Source organism: Heliangelus exortis, chromosome 3 (genome assembly GCF_036169615.1).
Source record: "Heliangelus exortis chromosome 3, bHelExo1.hap1, whole genome shotgun sequence".
In the NCBI taxonomy this organism is placed as follows: Eukaryota; Metazoa; Chordata; class Aves; order Apodiformes; family Trochilidae; genus Heliangelus; species Heliangelus exortis.
In genome coordinates, this window is record NC_092424.1 from 15177246 (window position 1) to 15192720 (window position 15475).

At 42.3% G+C, this 15475-nt stretch overlaps 1 protein-coding gene across 7 annotated transcripts in view; it reads left to right on the forward strand.

The window, feature by feature from the left end:
- Positions 1-15475, forward strand: part of DAAM2 (dishevelled associated activator of morphogenesis 2) — a 203586-nt gene that overhangs the window by 153506 nt on the left and 34605 nt on the right. For 4 of the 7 annotated variants that reach the window (XM_071739381.1, XM_071739380.1, XM_071739378.1 and 1 more), the window contains 3 exons: positions 7602-7709; positions 10244-10276; positions 13805-13911. In XM_071739381.1, coding sequence (XP_071595482.1) covers positions 7602-7709; positions 10244-10276; positions 13805-13911 — 248 coding nt within the window. The remainder of the gene's footprint in view (positions 1-7601; positions 7710-10243; positions 10277-13804; positions 13912-15475) is intronic. The other 3 variants (XM_071739383.1, XM_071739382.1, XM_071739379.1) reach the window with 1 other exon arrangement.

Here is a 15475-nt window from a genome sequence, read left to right on the forward strand (position 1 = left end):
TGAAGATAGAAGCCAGAGGTGGACTGGTGTGTCAGAGCTACCCTGACTTCCACATCAATGAAAAGGATGGCCAGAGCCAGGATGGTCAAGACAGGGTGAGAACCACTTCCAAAACCATCCTCATCTGCTCTGGCAGGAGCTGTCACCAAATGAGAAAGGTGGCCTGACTTTCCTCACCATTTGTTCATGGCCGTGGGAGAAGCTGACCTTCTCCTTGCGTGGTTACATCTCTGTCTCTTGGTAATAAACTCTAAGTTGGCAATAAAACCAGAGGACCTTCTTCCTGTTGCTTTTTTTTTCTTGCTACTTTGCTTGCCTCTTCTTCCTTTGTACTTCTCTCTCTCTTTTTCTTTCTTTTTTCCTTTCTTTCTTTCTCGTTTTTTTTTTTTTTTTTTTTTTTTTTTCCTCTCTCCTCCCTTTCTCTTTAGGTCTTAATTTTTTAAAAAACTGATTTAGAAAGAAAAAACTGTCTGTGTTGAGTTTGGATGGCTGCCTAGAAACCCAGGTTCTCTTTTAGACTGAAACTCACCCAGGGCCCAACTCTGGCATTTGGAATGAGTGTCCAGGGACCCCTGGAATGCCACAGGAATTCTCTCTCCCCCTCTCTCCTTTTCTTTAAAATAAAGTGAAGTGAAATATTTGCTGCACCGTCTGTGCTTGTCTGTCAAGGCCACGTGGGGGGTGTGGGACAGAATGTAAGGACAGGAATTTATTTTCCTTTGCAGAACATAGGACTTAGTGCTCTGAAGAAAAGAAATAACAACTAATATATGTATATGTATGAATGTATATGAAAAAGAGTCACAGGTGTTTCTGTTTAGTGTACAGTAACTGTAGGCTTATCCTGCCCTCTGATTAGGAGTGAAGGCAGCTGTGCTAATAAAACTCTCACCTGGGTGGTGAGGTGGGTAAAAGATGTTATTTTGAGGAAGGCAGAATAATTGGAAATGGGGCATAAGAAGGTGGGGACTTCATTTTGGAGTGTTTGCCAGTGTTAATGTTCTGACCTAGTAAGGGTTCTGCAACACTGCAGAGGTTGTGGTGCAGACAAAGGTGGCTTTCCTTGTTATTCGGGGTGCCCTTTGTTATGGATTTATTTAATTCCACTGACTTCTGCAGGAGGCAATACACTGTGGCCATCTTCATCTGCTATCCTAGATTCCCTGTGTCAGCACTAGGTCATTTCTCTCTGGTCACATGGATGTGAACCCTCTGAAGGCAAAATCACAGGTAGATCAGATGGGCTCATCTTGTCTTTTGTAGCACTGTGTCACTTGTGTAGTGTTCTCCTAAACTTCCTCAGTAGTCAGCCATGAATGAATGAGGACTCACAACAAGCACACTGGCTGGGAGCAGTGTATCTCAAGTCTTTGAGCATGAGAAACTAAGGCCCAGAAGTATATATGGTATTATTGTTGCTCATGGTAGTGTTTAACTTCCAGTTCACATGAATATAAGTTTGCCCCACAGAAGCATTTTGAGGAAAAATACCTCTGACACCACATGTATGTTGTGTCTTTTTTTAAAGACCCAGGTACTCTGTTGGAAACAGAGCTGAACACAAAGATCTGCAGCCAGGTCAAATATGTTACTATCTCACCATACTACTTAGACAACCCTTAGTTAGTATGGAGTCTCTCTCCTAAGCTTTCTATATGGATAACATGCCAGGACTGAGACAGCCCATGGGAGGGCAAACCCCTTTCTGTCTGTGCAGCCTGTCTCAAGGGAGGGACAAACAGATGAAAGGGCCCTAGAGGAGTGTGGATGGGGCTGGCTAGGAGAGATTTGTCTGCAATACACTTTCTCAGTAACAGAACCAAGGCTGTTGTGCAGGGCAAGGCATATGACACATTTTTTCCCCGATGCTGATACTGATTTTGAAAGGAAAGGACTGAGCTGCTGGGTGTTAGGAGAATGATCAAATATATTCAAACTCTTGGCAATTGACAATGACAGATTGTCCACAGTTCCCATGAGCACCATGAAAAAAGTTTGGCTGGAAAGTATCCGTGCTTCTAACACGGAAACTTGACATCCAGATAATTTCCTTTGAGAATTAAAAATTTTGTACCAGCTTTGATGTTAGCTGACGATCAGTGGCAAATCCATTTAGACTCATGGATGGGCTGAGTTCTGGCTAAAGCTTTTCTACACCACAGCTCCATTCATACAGCACTGATGCTTTGTCTGTGAATTCCATTCATACAACATTACAGTACTGCTGGTGCCAAGGATCTCTGTTTTATAAGAAAAAGATATTGCAATGTTACCACTGTAACATATGTAAATAGACCTGGGTGAATTGTCTCAGAAGAAAGGTATTTGTTCTACATACCACATAGGATTTAAAAAAAAAAAAACTAACCAAACAAAAACAAACACCAACCCTCCCACCACAAAAAAAAAAAAAAAACACCAAAAACCAAAAAACCCACCCCAAATATCACCAAATATAAGGAAAAAAAATAATCGCATAAACATAAAATGTTTGGTTTTACACTATTTTTAAAAATAAAATGTTTTTTGTAATGTTATTGGTGATTCTGATTTCTGGAACTGGCTTCCTAAAAGCAGCCTGAGGATCATGGCAAACAATGATGCAGGATGGTTGCCATATATTGAAAATTAATGGAAAGATTTCTACCAAATCAGAGTGTGAAGCCATACATAACAGCCTCAGTAGTGCCTGGTCCTACAGTGAGATAAGACATCAGTCTTAATTAACAAAGTGACAGAAATACAATTTTTGCTCAAAATGGATTTTTCCTACACTGTTTCAGGAAAGGATCTGATATCATAAGAGAAATCTGAAAAATGCACTCTGTTCACACCTTTTTCATATTTATAGGGGAATTATGGATTAAAATTGTAAGTTGTTTCACTTTCTGACAGTTAATATTTTACATATTAAGCAGGATTGCTGCTGCAGTATTCACAGGTCACTCATAGTTTCTATAGTTTCTCTGGACCTTCAGGGCATATGGAAAGGCTTTCCTGAAGTACTGTAAATTTTCACTCAAGCTTCATTCTATGGATGGAGTGATACAATTGCAGCATCTATGTCAAAGAAATTGATAAATGCAACAAGCCAAAAACTCAGCCTGATGGAGGAAATGACTTGTCAATACTTCCTGTAATAATGTTTCCTTTCCTAGTATGTACTCCTATTTCCTTTTTCCTCTCCTTTTCCTCTTTTTCCTCTTTTTCCTCTTTTTCCCCTTTTTCCCCTTTTTCCCCCTTTCCCCCTTTCCCCCTTTTCCCCTTTTCCCCTTTTCCCCTTTTCCCCTTTTCCCCTTTTCCCCTTTTTCCCCTTTTTCCCCTTTTTCCCCCTTTTTCCCCCTTTTTCCCCTTTTTCCCCTTTTTCCCCTTTTTCCCCCTTTCCCCCTTTCCCCCTTTTCCCCTTTTTCCCCTTTTTCCCCTTTTTCCCCCTTTCCCCCTTTCCCCCTTTTCTCCTTTTCCCCTTTTCCCCTTTTCCCCTTTTCCCCTTTTCCCCTTTTCCCCTTTTTCCCCTTTTTCCCCTTTTTCCCCCTTTTTCCCTTTTTCCCTTTTTCCCTTTTTCCCTTTTTCCCTTTTTCCCTTTTTCCCTTTTTCCCTTTTTCCCCCTTTTCCCCCTTTTCCCCCTTTTCCCCCTTTTCCCCCTTTTCCCCCTTTTCCCCCTTTTCCCCCTTTCCCCCTTTTCCCCCTTTCCCCCTTTTTCCCCTTTCCCCCTTTCCCCCTTTCCCCCTTTCCCCCTTTCCCCCTTTCCCTTTTCCCCTTTTCCCCCTTTTCCCCCTTTTCCCCCTTTTCCCCCTTTTCCCCCTTTTCCCCCTTTTTCCCTTTTCCCCCTTTTCCCCCTTTTCCCCCTTTTCCCCCTTTTCCCCCTTTTCCCCCTTTTCCCCCTTTTCCCCCTTTTCCCCCTTTTCCCCCTTTTCCCCCTTTTCCCCCTTTTCCCCCTTTTCCCCCTTTTCCCCCTTTTCTCCCTTTTCCCCTTTTTCCCCCTTTCCCTCCTTTTCCCCCTTTTCCCCCTTTCCCCCTTTTCCCCTTTTCCCCCTTTTCCCCCTTTTCCCCCTTTTCCCCCTTTCCCTCCTTTCCCTCCTTTCCCTCCTTTTCCCCCTTTTCCCCCTTTTTCCCCTTTTCCCCCTTTTCCCCCTTTTCCCCCTTTTCCCCTTTTTCCCCTTTTCCCCCCTTTTCCCCCTTTCCCTCCTTTTCCCCCTTTTCCCCCTTTTCCCCCTTTTCCCCTTTTTCCCCTTTTTCCCCTTTTTCCCCTTTTTCCCCTTTTTCCCCTTTTTCCCCTTTTTCCCCTTTTTCCCCTTTTTCCCCTTTTCCCCCTTTTCCCCCTTTTCTCCCTTCTTCCCCCTTTTCCCCCTTTTCCCCCTTTTCCCCCTTTTCCCCCTTTTCCCCCTTTTCCCCCTTTTCCCCCTTTTCCCCCTTTTCCCCCTTTTCCCCCTTTCCCCCCTTTCCCCCCTTTCCCCCCTTCTTCCCCTTTCTCCCCTTTCTCCCCTTTCCCCCCTTTCCCCCCTTTCCCCCCTTTCCCCCCTTTCCCCCCTTTCCCCCCTTTCCCCCCTTTTCCCCCTTTTCCCCCTTTTCTCCCTTCTTCCCCTTCTTCCCCTTCTTCCCCTTCTTCCCCTTCTTCCCCTTCTTCCCCTTCTTCCCCTTCTTCCCCTTCTTCCCCTTCTTTCCCTTCTTCCCCTTCTTCCCCTTCTTCCCCTTCTTCCCCTTCTTCCCCTTCTTCCCCTTCTTCCTCTTTGTTGTGTTTGTTTTGGGTTTTTTGTCTTTTTTTTTTTTTTAAGGAGAGAGAAAAAGGAAAGAAGAAATAAAGAATGTATTTTATTTTAAAATTGTTATTTAGGCACCATAAATATTTTTTATGGTGCTGAGGGAATCATTTATCATAGCAACCACATTATGTGAGTCTGTTTCTCATAAAACACTTAGTCTCTCTGGCTGATGACAAGGAACTATCAGCCAGTTAATCCATAACTGAGTAGCAAGAGCTCGGTGTAGGAAATTATCTGGCAGCAATATAAAAGTGTTCTAGGGCAGAACTTACAGTAGAAATATAAAGAACAGCCCCATTGCAAGTGTTTTATGTAACAAAGGGTGTTTATACCTATGCTGCCTCATTTTTTCTCTGACTGGATACTCCATTTTGGTTTTAAGCACTAAAATTATGTTCCGTGGGTGAAAGTTCTGTTTGTGCACACCAGTGCAATAGGTGCTGCTTTGGAATTTGTCTTTCTGCAAGTAGCACACAAGCCATCCTGTACAGGACCAGACTCAGCCTGGGTCTTAAAATGAATTTAAATTCAAATGAGAACCATTTTCATATCCTTGGGTTGTTTTTCTGGGAAAATCTGGAGGAGAACTACTCTCTGCAATCCCTTTGTGAGTCTCAAACCTGCCTATTCTGGCACCTCTGATAATTATTTGGATTAGCCCATTCTGTAGCATATTTTCACAGTTCTTGCCATTTGTGGGGAAACTTAACTCTCATATGAGTTCTGAAACTGAGCAGGTAGATGGACAACACTCTCATAAGTAGCTGCCTCTTGAGTTCACATCCAGCCTCCTGCCAAACACGGGGTATTACAGCTTTTTGGTATCCTTAGGGCTCTACTCCAATGGTGATTCTAAGGACTGATCCTGAAGTCATGTCCACTGGCTCCTGTCAAGAAATATTCTTCCATTTCAGTGTTTGAGGGGGCAGTCTGAAACAGGGAGGAACTTAGAGAACTGCTCTGCTGTTCCTATATGTCCCTCAGGATTTATAATTCCAGGTTTATAAAGCCAGCCTGGAAGCAGAATGAGAAGGAACACTCTGCCTGGATACCTCTGGCTAAGACAGAAATACCCCTATCCAAGGCTAGGGTAAAATGAAAATTAATTGTATTTCCTGTTTCTTTGGCTGATATGAGCCTTCCAAACTCATTTGCCATGTTACAGTCACGAGGTCGTGAAATTTTTCCTATGGAAAGGAGCACCACACTGATTGCAAGGAATGACAGAACGACACTGATGAGCCAGTTCAGGGATGGTTGCTGCTCCCATTTAATGTGTGCTCTCCCTGTAAATAGTGCTGCAGCACTGCTGACACCACTCCTTGCCCACAGGCTGCCTCCAGAGGGAGGGTGTTCTTTCCTCCACAGTCTCTGCCCTGCCAGGAATTTCCTCCAGAACACTTCACACTTTCATTTCCCCCTCATTTCATCCTCCCATCAGGTGTTTTTCCTTGCTGCTTGAGCCTTGTGGCTTAGCACATTTCCCTCATTCCTTTGATGACTGTGAATGGGAAGTAGAGCCTGTTCCTAATTAGTTCTGATAATGAAGTGTTAACGCATTTTGCTGCGTAGGTTCAAGTCAGGTACTTCAGAGCTGGAGGCTGTGTGAGGGTTTCATTGCTTGCTGTTCCTGGCTTTCTCTCCATCAGTGTTCTGCTGGTTCTTCATCTCCTGAGGTTTGCTTAGGCCTCTTTACATTCCCTTCTGTTCATTTTCTATTTCTTTTAATCAACACCTTCCTTTTTATCCCAGTTAATAAAGTATAGTAAGTGTACACTTGATTAACTAAATGAACTGATTGTTGTCAGGTGTGAAGAGCAATTTTCCTTTTCTGAATAGGAAATTGCCCAAAGCTTGTCCCACCCAACATGTACTTTAACAGTCAGTAGGAAGGAAAGGAAGTTCAGTCTTTGTGTCTTCTTTGCCAGAGACATCTGTCCTGAGAAAAAGCGAGGTAGAGACCTCGAGGCCTTGTCCCAGTTTGGGATGACTGCTGATGTATGTACTACAAGGGCTAATTTAGTCCAGGATTGGTGGACAGCAAAATTGGAGGAGGTGTCTTTTCCTGTCTCCCTCCATGCTGATCATCTGCCAGACAATTAGGATTCCATGGCATTCATAATTATGCATCACACAGGTTTTGAACTTTTCCAGTTACTGTGGATGATGCTCTTTCAGAGATCTGGGTATAGTTTGTGTCTATTTGAGTCAACAAATAACTCACACAGACAAGAGAGATCAAGCAATAGGAAACAATTAGGCTTCTAAGACTCAGAGCCTTGACAGCAAAATAAAATGAAAAAAAAATCTTAAACTACTTTTACAGGCAAGCAGAATGAAAACCACACACCCTTTGGGGTTTGCAACAGAACCTGGAAAAATTTGCAGAAGGGAAGATGTGTCTGGGGTTTGTCATGCATCAGTGCCCTTCCTAAGCCTTTTCCTCATGATAGTAACAGTTCTTTCAGCATGACCACAGTCGCTGTGCTAGATAGATGGCCACTCAAAAGGAAATGTACTGTTGGATGGTGGATATTGCTTGAGATGTGGTCTGCTAGTCTTGGAATGTGCCCTTTCATCAGAGGCTGCTGCAGTGCAAAATACAAGATATTCAGTGTGTTTAAAAAAACACAAAAAGCTCCTAAAAACACACCACTATTTTTTCTCCCCGTGACTTTTGAAATAAAGTGTGCTTTCTAAAATGACAGCAGTAGTACATAGTACATGAACAATTACAGTATATGAACAGTGAGCAGGATAGAACGATCTGTTCAAATGGGAATGAAATGTTCTTAGCTAAAACCTTTTGCTCTCTCATTAAAATACAATGTTTCTTTTCAGGAGAGGATCCATGGCACAATCTGGAATGAGATTGATGATTTAAAAGCGTTCAAGGTACTCGATCTGGAAGATTTTGAAAAGATGTTCTCCGCGTATCAGAGACACCAGGTAGGAGTAAACTCTTCCACACCTTGAAGTTTTGGAGGAGGAAAGAACACGTGACAATGATCTAGGCCCTCATCTACCTGCAGTCAGGCTGCATCATTTGCTGATCTGCCACTGCTCAAAAAATTAGGAGACCATAAGACATGGAGAGGACAAATAGGGCAGAGTATAACCTTCTGTTATCAACATGCCTCATACTAATGGGCAGTTCCCAATAACAGCTCCCAACTGATAATGCTGTATTTGATCTCAGCAGCCACTGGCTTCTAAGCTCTTTATGTTCATGCTTGATGTCCATCTTTCTCCCATTTAACCAGAGAAAAAGTCTGTAGCTGCCTGAATACAAACCAAGATGACAGAATTAGCTGTCTTTCGCTTTGTCTGTTTTTAATTAAAAAGTCACCTGACCCAAATGGCTGGGTGACAGAAATTGTCTAAATTACAGATCATAACACAAACAGCATATTTTCAAGCAGCCATTTATTAGAATATTTTTTTTCCCTCCTCTTTTATTGGAAAGCAAGTAACCTTCAATCTGCCTATCTCTACTGAATGAGGTTTAGCAAGAGAGGGTTTTTACTTGCACTCCCTGAACTCCCCCAGCTTTCCTTTGCTTTTGGATTATGTTTGGAGAAATTCAATCTTCTGTAGTCTGCTGGACTGGATCATTGCTCTGGAGTTTTAGGAAGAGACACAGGCTTGATTGCCATAAGCAGCCTTTATGATTAAGTCTTACAGCAATAATCATTGTCCTTTCAATTAACTTATTCAGTACCCTAAAATTAACAAACAAACTGCTTGTCTACAGACTTCCATCTGTTTCATTCTTTCTCTCTCATTTTTCTATCTAATCCAGTAGACATAATGAATAACTTGGCTAATTTTGTAACTTGATGTTACCCATTGCATGAGGAAATTTCATTTCATTTCACATTCTGCTCCAGCAAATAGCTGGTATTGATTCAGTGGGTCCCTTTCTCTTTCTGTGAATCCCATTCTCTGGAACAAGAACTTAGTTCATAGAGGGTAAGAAAGGCAGATGAAACTTCAGTGCTGTTACAAGATTGGATTCAGACCCCATGCCAGCAGCTTAATTTATATTGGTGACTTCCCAGCTGTCTTGTGGGTAGTGAGACTGTCACCTGTGCCTGAGCAGCCATCAAGGTGCCATTCCCATGCTTTGGGTTGCAAACATTGCAGCTGTCTCACCAGAAATGGCCTTGCAAAGCCTTGTTTCCTCTAAGCCGCAAAATCCAAAGCCAAAGCTGTCCTGCTCTGCCAGCTCTCAGAATCAGAATATTTATGGCTGTGTCACCAACCACTGAAGAGCAGCCTGGCCTATCCAACCATAAACTAACCTGGCCCTTACCCCTGCCCACTGGAATGGAGCCATCATCTCAAAGTGACCTCCAGGGGTCTCAGAACAATTTTCTTTCATCCTCATTAAACACACTTTCTGACAGTGGCTCCAGACAGTACAGTATCACTTTAAAAAGCTATTCAGATTTTTGTGTAGTTACATGCAATGCTGCCCTTCCAGCTTTTATTGAGGGGTTTGCTGTTTTGTTTTTTCCCCTAAACATTCCCTTGTTATTACTTTATGTGATACTTTTTTCATCCATATTTCCTCCAGTGTGAGTTGGATTTCAATCAACAAGTCCTCTTACGTGTTCATTTCAAAATTTCTTTTGAGTCAAATCTTACAAGAACTTTTCCAGTTGATTCACACTTAGTCTTTTCTCCTCTTTTATTTTTGGAAATATGCCACTCTGGCCAAGTATGTGTTTACCCTGGGTTTGTGACTTTTAAACTTCATCCAAGTATCTGTAAAGAAAAATGTCAGTGCAAAGCCCTGCTGTTGTGCATTCGAAATGTTGAATGAATACAGATAAAGACATTTCTTTATTTACTTTTATATAGCATGAGCTTCATATTTTTTTAAATTACAAAGGGTCTCTTCTCCTCTCTTAAGCCCAGTGTATCATTTTTGTGACTATGAGGGAAAGCAGAGTTGTCCAGTGCTGTCCCTCAGTAGTTCAAGGTTCAAGGCCTCTTTGCTGGTTACAGACTGCTTTCAAAATATTTGGCTTGAAGTTGTTAAAGGGTATAATGTACCTCAGAAATAAGTTATTGCTAATAATGACCAACTGCCTGTGCATTGGGTAGGGGAACTGACCATCAGGTTTTAACCTTGACGGTTCTTTCAGTAAAGCTCCAGACTAGATCTGTAAAGGTATTTAAGCATTATCCTACTTAATGTTTCGAGACCTAAGAAATCTATGCTTTGGAGACTGAATTTATTCTTTTCAGAAAAGACCTGGAACACTTAGTTTCCCTACATCTGCTGATTTAAAATGTTGAAAGAAGTGCTGAAATACCTTTGAACCAACTGGGCCAGTATTACTTTCTAAGCATTGTATTCTCTTAAAAAACAGTGTATGTCTAAATTCAGCTGCCTTGTTCAACTTGGTATCTCTCTCTTTGACTAATTTTTGGCATGTTTCCTTCTTCATTATTTGTGGCTGCTGTCTGCATAGGACCTGCTAACTAACCCCTCCTCCTGTAAGCAGGTGAGTATTGTTGTCTGCCTCCTGATCCTCTTGCAGTTGGTGGGAAGGTGAAGTCCTGCAGCCATGCTCTTAGGGGGTCATGGCTCATCTCATGCTACTCTTTTATATGCTCTTGCACCTCTGCTTTCTGGGTGAGGAGGTTGATACAAAAAATTCCCTTAGCTGTATTAGCTCTGTGATAGGAAGTAGTTCCTGTTCTGTCACTTAGCTATGCCCTCACTATGGTTTTCTTCTGGTGTTTGTAAACCTCTTTTTGATAATCCTGAGGGAAAAAAGACCAGGGACAAAGTAGAAAGTGAATGTGAACTCTTCCTTGACCAAAATAATAGTATCTCTAGTGGAGTACAAAAGGGGCTCTAAGAAAGCCTTCACTCCATCTGTTCCCATCAGTGGTCCATCTGCTTTGGACAGTACTGAAGTCTCCAGATGTATTCAGTAGCAACAGATTTTCTGCTAAAGAAAATGTTTCTCTCTGTAGAACTGGAAGGCACTTTGGTTGGGCAGAAGGATTTGTGCCAGCTAAGGAGCAGAAGGATTAGACTGGATCAGCCTACTTGATCTCAGACTACTGAAACCTTCAGAAAGTTCAGCAAAACAAAAAGTAGTGATACCAAGAGGTCCATGTCTTCCAGATTGGCTGTCTCTCAGTTTATTCATCATCATAAGCAAAATTCTTGGCTCCTTGGCAACAACTTCTGGGAAGAGCAATGTTTTCTGAAGAGGGTTGTTCAGATGTCATCACCAGTTTCTCTGTCCTCACCAGCACTGCTCAGGGAATTGTATTTAGGAAGTCTGGTCAGGACCTCTACCAGAGGGTGAAGCTAACACATGGCTCTGGGCCATTCACTGGCTTTCACCCTGGCAGTGGACACCATGAAACAAGTCAGTATTGTAGAAATAGTTCACTGAAGTATTGATAATTACTGGGATGCTGCCATGGTACCAGACCATCAGTTCTGCAGCCAACCAAAATCAAACAGTATTTGAAACAGGGCACCAATATGATGAACACGTTCCACATGTCTAGTCACCCCAGCACCGAGATATCTGTTGATTTTTGAATTTGCAATTAAAATCTCAAATCTTAAATAACCTTTGAAACTCATACATAGAGTTATTCCAAAAGGAAAGCTGGTTAAGAATGACGGGATAAAACACAGTGGATTTATCTGTCAGATTGTCAACAGCTCCAACTGTTCTTGCTTGTGTGCTTGGCCTACTTCACAAAAGCTGGTCACTACTGCCCCCTTGCTCCTCTTTTTTTGTGTTTAAAAAAAATGCAGATAGTCCATATGCTATCTGTTTTCCTTCAGCTAAATTTGCAGTCTGGCTTCAGTAAAACTCGAGGTTTCGTCTGCTTTTGCTTACAGTCAACTCCAAGTATCTATAAATATCTCTTTCCTCAATGTGAGTTGAAGATAATATATTTTTAGATGAGAGTTGCCCAGTCTTTGTGACCAAGGAGTTGGCCACACCTGAATAGTTAAAGTTACTCATCTGTGGTGAACCTTGCAGGCTGCAGAATTGGAAATGGGGTGAAGACTCTGACTCCAATCCTTGCTGCATGGCTTTAGGGGAAGCCATCCAAACTCCCCCCAAAACAAAACTCTGAAACTGTTTGGTTTTTTATCTTGGATAGGTTCTAGTTGACACTAACCAGGTGTGCTTGTCTGCAAACATTAGTTAGCGAGGGAGAGTGAAACTTTTCAACCCCAAGCACAGACCAACAAGTACCCTTCTTACCCACAACAGCTGCCTGACTCTCCATTCCCCTGTCTTCCTCCCTGAGGAAACTCTGGAAAAAACTGGCACCTCTACATGCCAGATTATACTGGGGGTGCTCTGCTTTTTGGTATCGTTAATTATTCTCTCAGAAATCATGAAGTTGCTCAAGGTCTATTTTTTCCCCTTTTTTGGAAACACTATTTGATGTATCAAGTAATATTGCATGTTTTTTTCTGCCAAGATGGGTACACCCGGCAGAACCACTGTTGCATGTCTTCAGCTGGCATATTGTACCTGCTTATAAATGCCACTTGGTATTGGCAGTGGCTCACTGCAGCACGTTTGGATGGGGTTGTAGGAATCCTTTGTATACCCAGGAGCAACACAAGTTCATTGTAGCTGACCATATCAATAACTCAAATGACAACTAGCAGTATGAATCTACAATTTACATTTAACTCTCAAATATTTGAGTGTCAAAATCTCCTGGAGTGGATTAGTCATGCTGATATAAGTAATCCCTGAGTTGCAAAACCTTGAGTCTTGAGAGTGAACTCTGGGAAGCACCACTGGATGCTTGTCATGATCTTATACCTCTCCCTGGGTATCTGCTGTTGACCTCTCTGAGGGACAGGATACTGTTGTAGATGAACTTTTTGTTCTGACTCAGCATGCTTACTGCTATGTCCTAAGAAAGAAGTCATGTTGCTAATTTGATGGGTGCATTCAAAGATAGATTATACTGGTAAATCTCAAAATCCCAAGGCATGACCACATAGATATCATAGAAAGACATTTTTGAAGAGGTTCCAGCAGCGTTTAGCTGGGGAAATAAAAACTGCCCTGTTTCCAATTCCCTCTTCTCTGCTGGTAACTAGAGAGCTATTATCCAGGATTAACACCTTTTATCATTACCTCTGTGTCCCTTTAAAAAGTGGTATTAAAAGATACTCGAAGTACATACAGAAAACACATTTCTGGAACTGAAACAAATTCACTGGCTCTGATGTGTAGGCAGAACAAGGAGACAGAGATTTCTGGATGGTCAGACTGAGCTTGCAAATAGTTTCTTTCTGTGTGCTGTGGAGGTTTGGCCAACAATTTTCTTTTTCTTTTTTTTTTTTTTTTTTTTCCCAGGTGATAATTTTGACAATAGTGAGATGCACAGAACTTTAAGAAATAGTGTTTTCTGTATTATTAAATGTCTGAATTAATTTTTAAAAAAAGAGGCTAGTTGAGATGTAGATGTTGACTATTTAGTAAGTTTTATTTAGTAAGATAAATGCCATCTGGCCCTCCTGTTTCCATCTCTCATATTGTATGGGTTGGACTGTTCCATTCACAGCCTTAGGAGATGATGGAAAGATTTTTCCTAAATCAGCCACAGCCTTTTAAGAATGAAGTGTAACTCCTGCAGGAGGCACCTGCCAAAGGACATACTGTGACACCAGTGGGCATTACCATAAAGTCCCCAATCTCCCTGTGATGCCAGTTGTGCACAGTAACAGAATAATAATAACACAACTGTTGGTAGAGTGAGTCCAATGGGTCTTAGTCACATCTAGGACTTGGTATCAAAGGTGATCTTATAGGTGGCTATGAATGACTTCTCTTTGTCTAGTAATACAGATTCTCCCTACATGAGAATGTTTTCTGTCCTTCCTGTTTCCTTTTCTCACTATGTGGGTGGATTTTCTGAGGTTGGGTTGGGTTATCTGCATTACCTTTAACTAAGTCTGTCAGTCTCAGGTGAGAAACATGATACTGATTGTTTCCCTCCCCCCCTTTTTGAATGATATACAGAAAGAGATGGGTTCAACGGAAGACCTTTACCTCTCCACACGAAAGGTGAAAGAGCTCTCTGTGATTGATGGAAGGAGAGCCCAGAATTGTGTCATTCTTCTTTCCAAGTAAGTGTGCTAAGCCTTAGCTCACAGGGTATCCTGTGGTCAACACAGAGGCAAGAGGGGATGGAATTAAACAAATGAGCTTGTTTCTTTTCTCACCTAGACCTGCTGCCTAATAGCTGCAGAGTGCAGAGCTTAAGAGAAACCTCTTTTGTAGTACCATAAAAGCACGGGTGTCTCTGAAGTGTTAGCTCACTTAATAAACATGTGCACACACACTTTTTGTGCATTAAACAGAAAGACATGAACACCAAAATGTACCTGAAGACTCATCACCAGAATATTAGCAGTACTCGTGGGTGGGTGAAAGCAGCTCGTTGCTGGTGCTCACACCTCACCATAGTTAATGTGTCCCCTCATGCTCTGTAGATGTCATTTGTCTCTGGTTTGTATGTTTTTATTATGCGTTGCTCTTAACATCTCCCTGGAATTTAGCAGATCTGAGTTGTGTTCATCTTTGTCATTTTTGACTCTTGGTGAGAGGAGTGGGTAAATGTTAAAGGAGGTTCTCAGGAATGGTCTTGAATTTGTAAATTAGATTTTAGAAGCCAGGAATTGCCTTTGCATGCTCCTACAATGACTCTGATACCTTCAGAGGCTGTGGCATAAGGTCCCTCTCTATGCTTTTAATCCCAACATGAGTACTGGACTGGATGTTTGTCAATAAACATCAATTTGTGCAAACACTGATCCACCTGAGAAAGCTGCATTTCCTGCAAGAGGAGAAAAGGCAGGGCTGGTGACAGATCCTGGGAAAGCTGTGGCAGTACTGAGAAATAAAATTGTTTCACAGGTCAGTGGAAAATGTGGCTTCATAATGATGTGATTGCTCGTCTGCTCTAGCAAACTAATAGTTAAAAGCAAAGTTGCAGCCAGACCACCGGGACTGGATTGAGTTCTTTCCATTGCTTAGGGAAACCCACGGAGGCTCTCATTATGCTACTTATGTGACATTAGCCTTCATGTCAGCAGGACCCCCCTGCATCCATCCACACCAGCAATGAGGGAAGGTTTTCATTTCTCTCTCTGCAGCAGTTGCCAGCTCAGGTCTTTGCTGGTGTTGGCAGCTGACTGCAGGCTGGGGGCAAAGGGATAGAAAGGCATAGGGGCAACAGTGTCATGCTGTTTGACAGACCTGCTCAAGTGTTTCTGGGGTTCAGATTAACTCATCTTAACACAAGGAATATTTCCCAGAAGTGGTAACATCATGTATGCAGGTGGCTGGGCTGAGGAGGATCCAGGAAGGTGTCCAGGACTTGGTAGGACACTAGACATTATTCGTAAATGCTTTCTATCCCCAAAATAACTGCAGTGTGAGTGAGAGCAGTACCTGGTTTTCACCATTCACCTCTTCTGCCATGCAAGTCTGGCCCATTCCTACCTGAGAAGAAACCTTTAAATGGTGAGAGAAAGAAAGGACAGTCTTTCTGGTTTGTCTGTTTACCTGGTTTGCCTCCAACAAGGTGGCACTGAAGCATGAACCTTTCACTTCAGGGTACACAGAGTGTGCTTACTCCCAGTGTGCCAGAATCCAGCCCACCTCAAATTGCTAGTCTGGACTCAAACC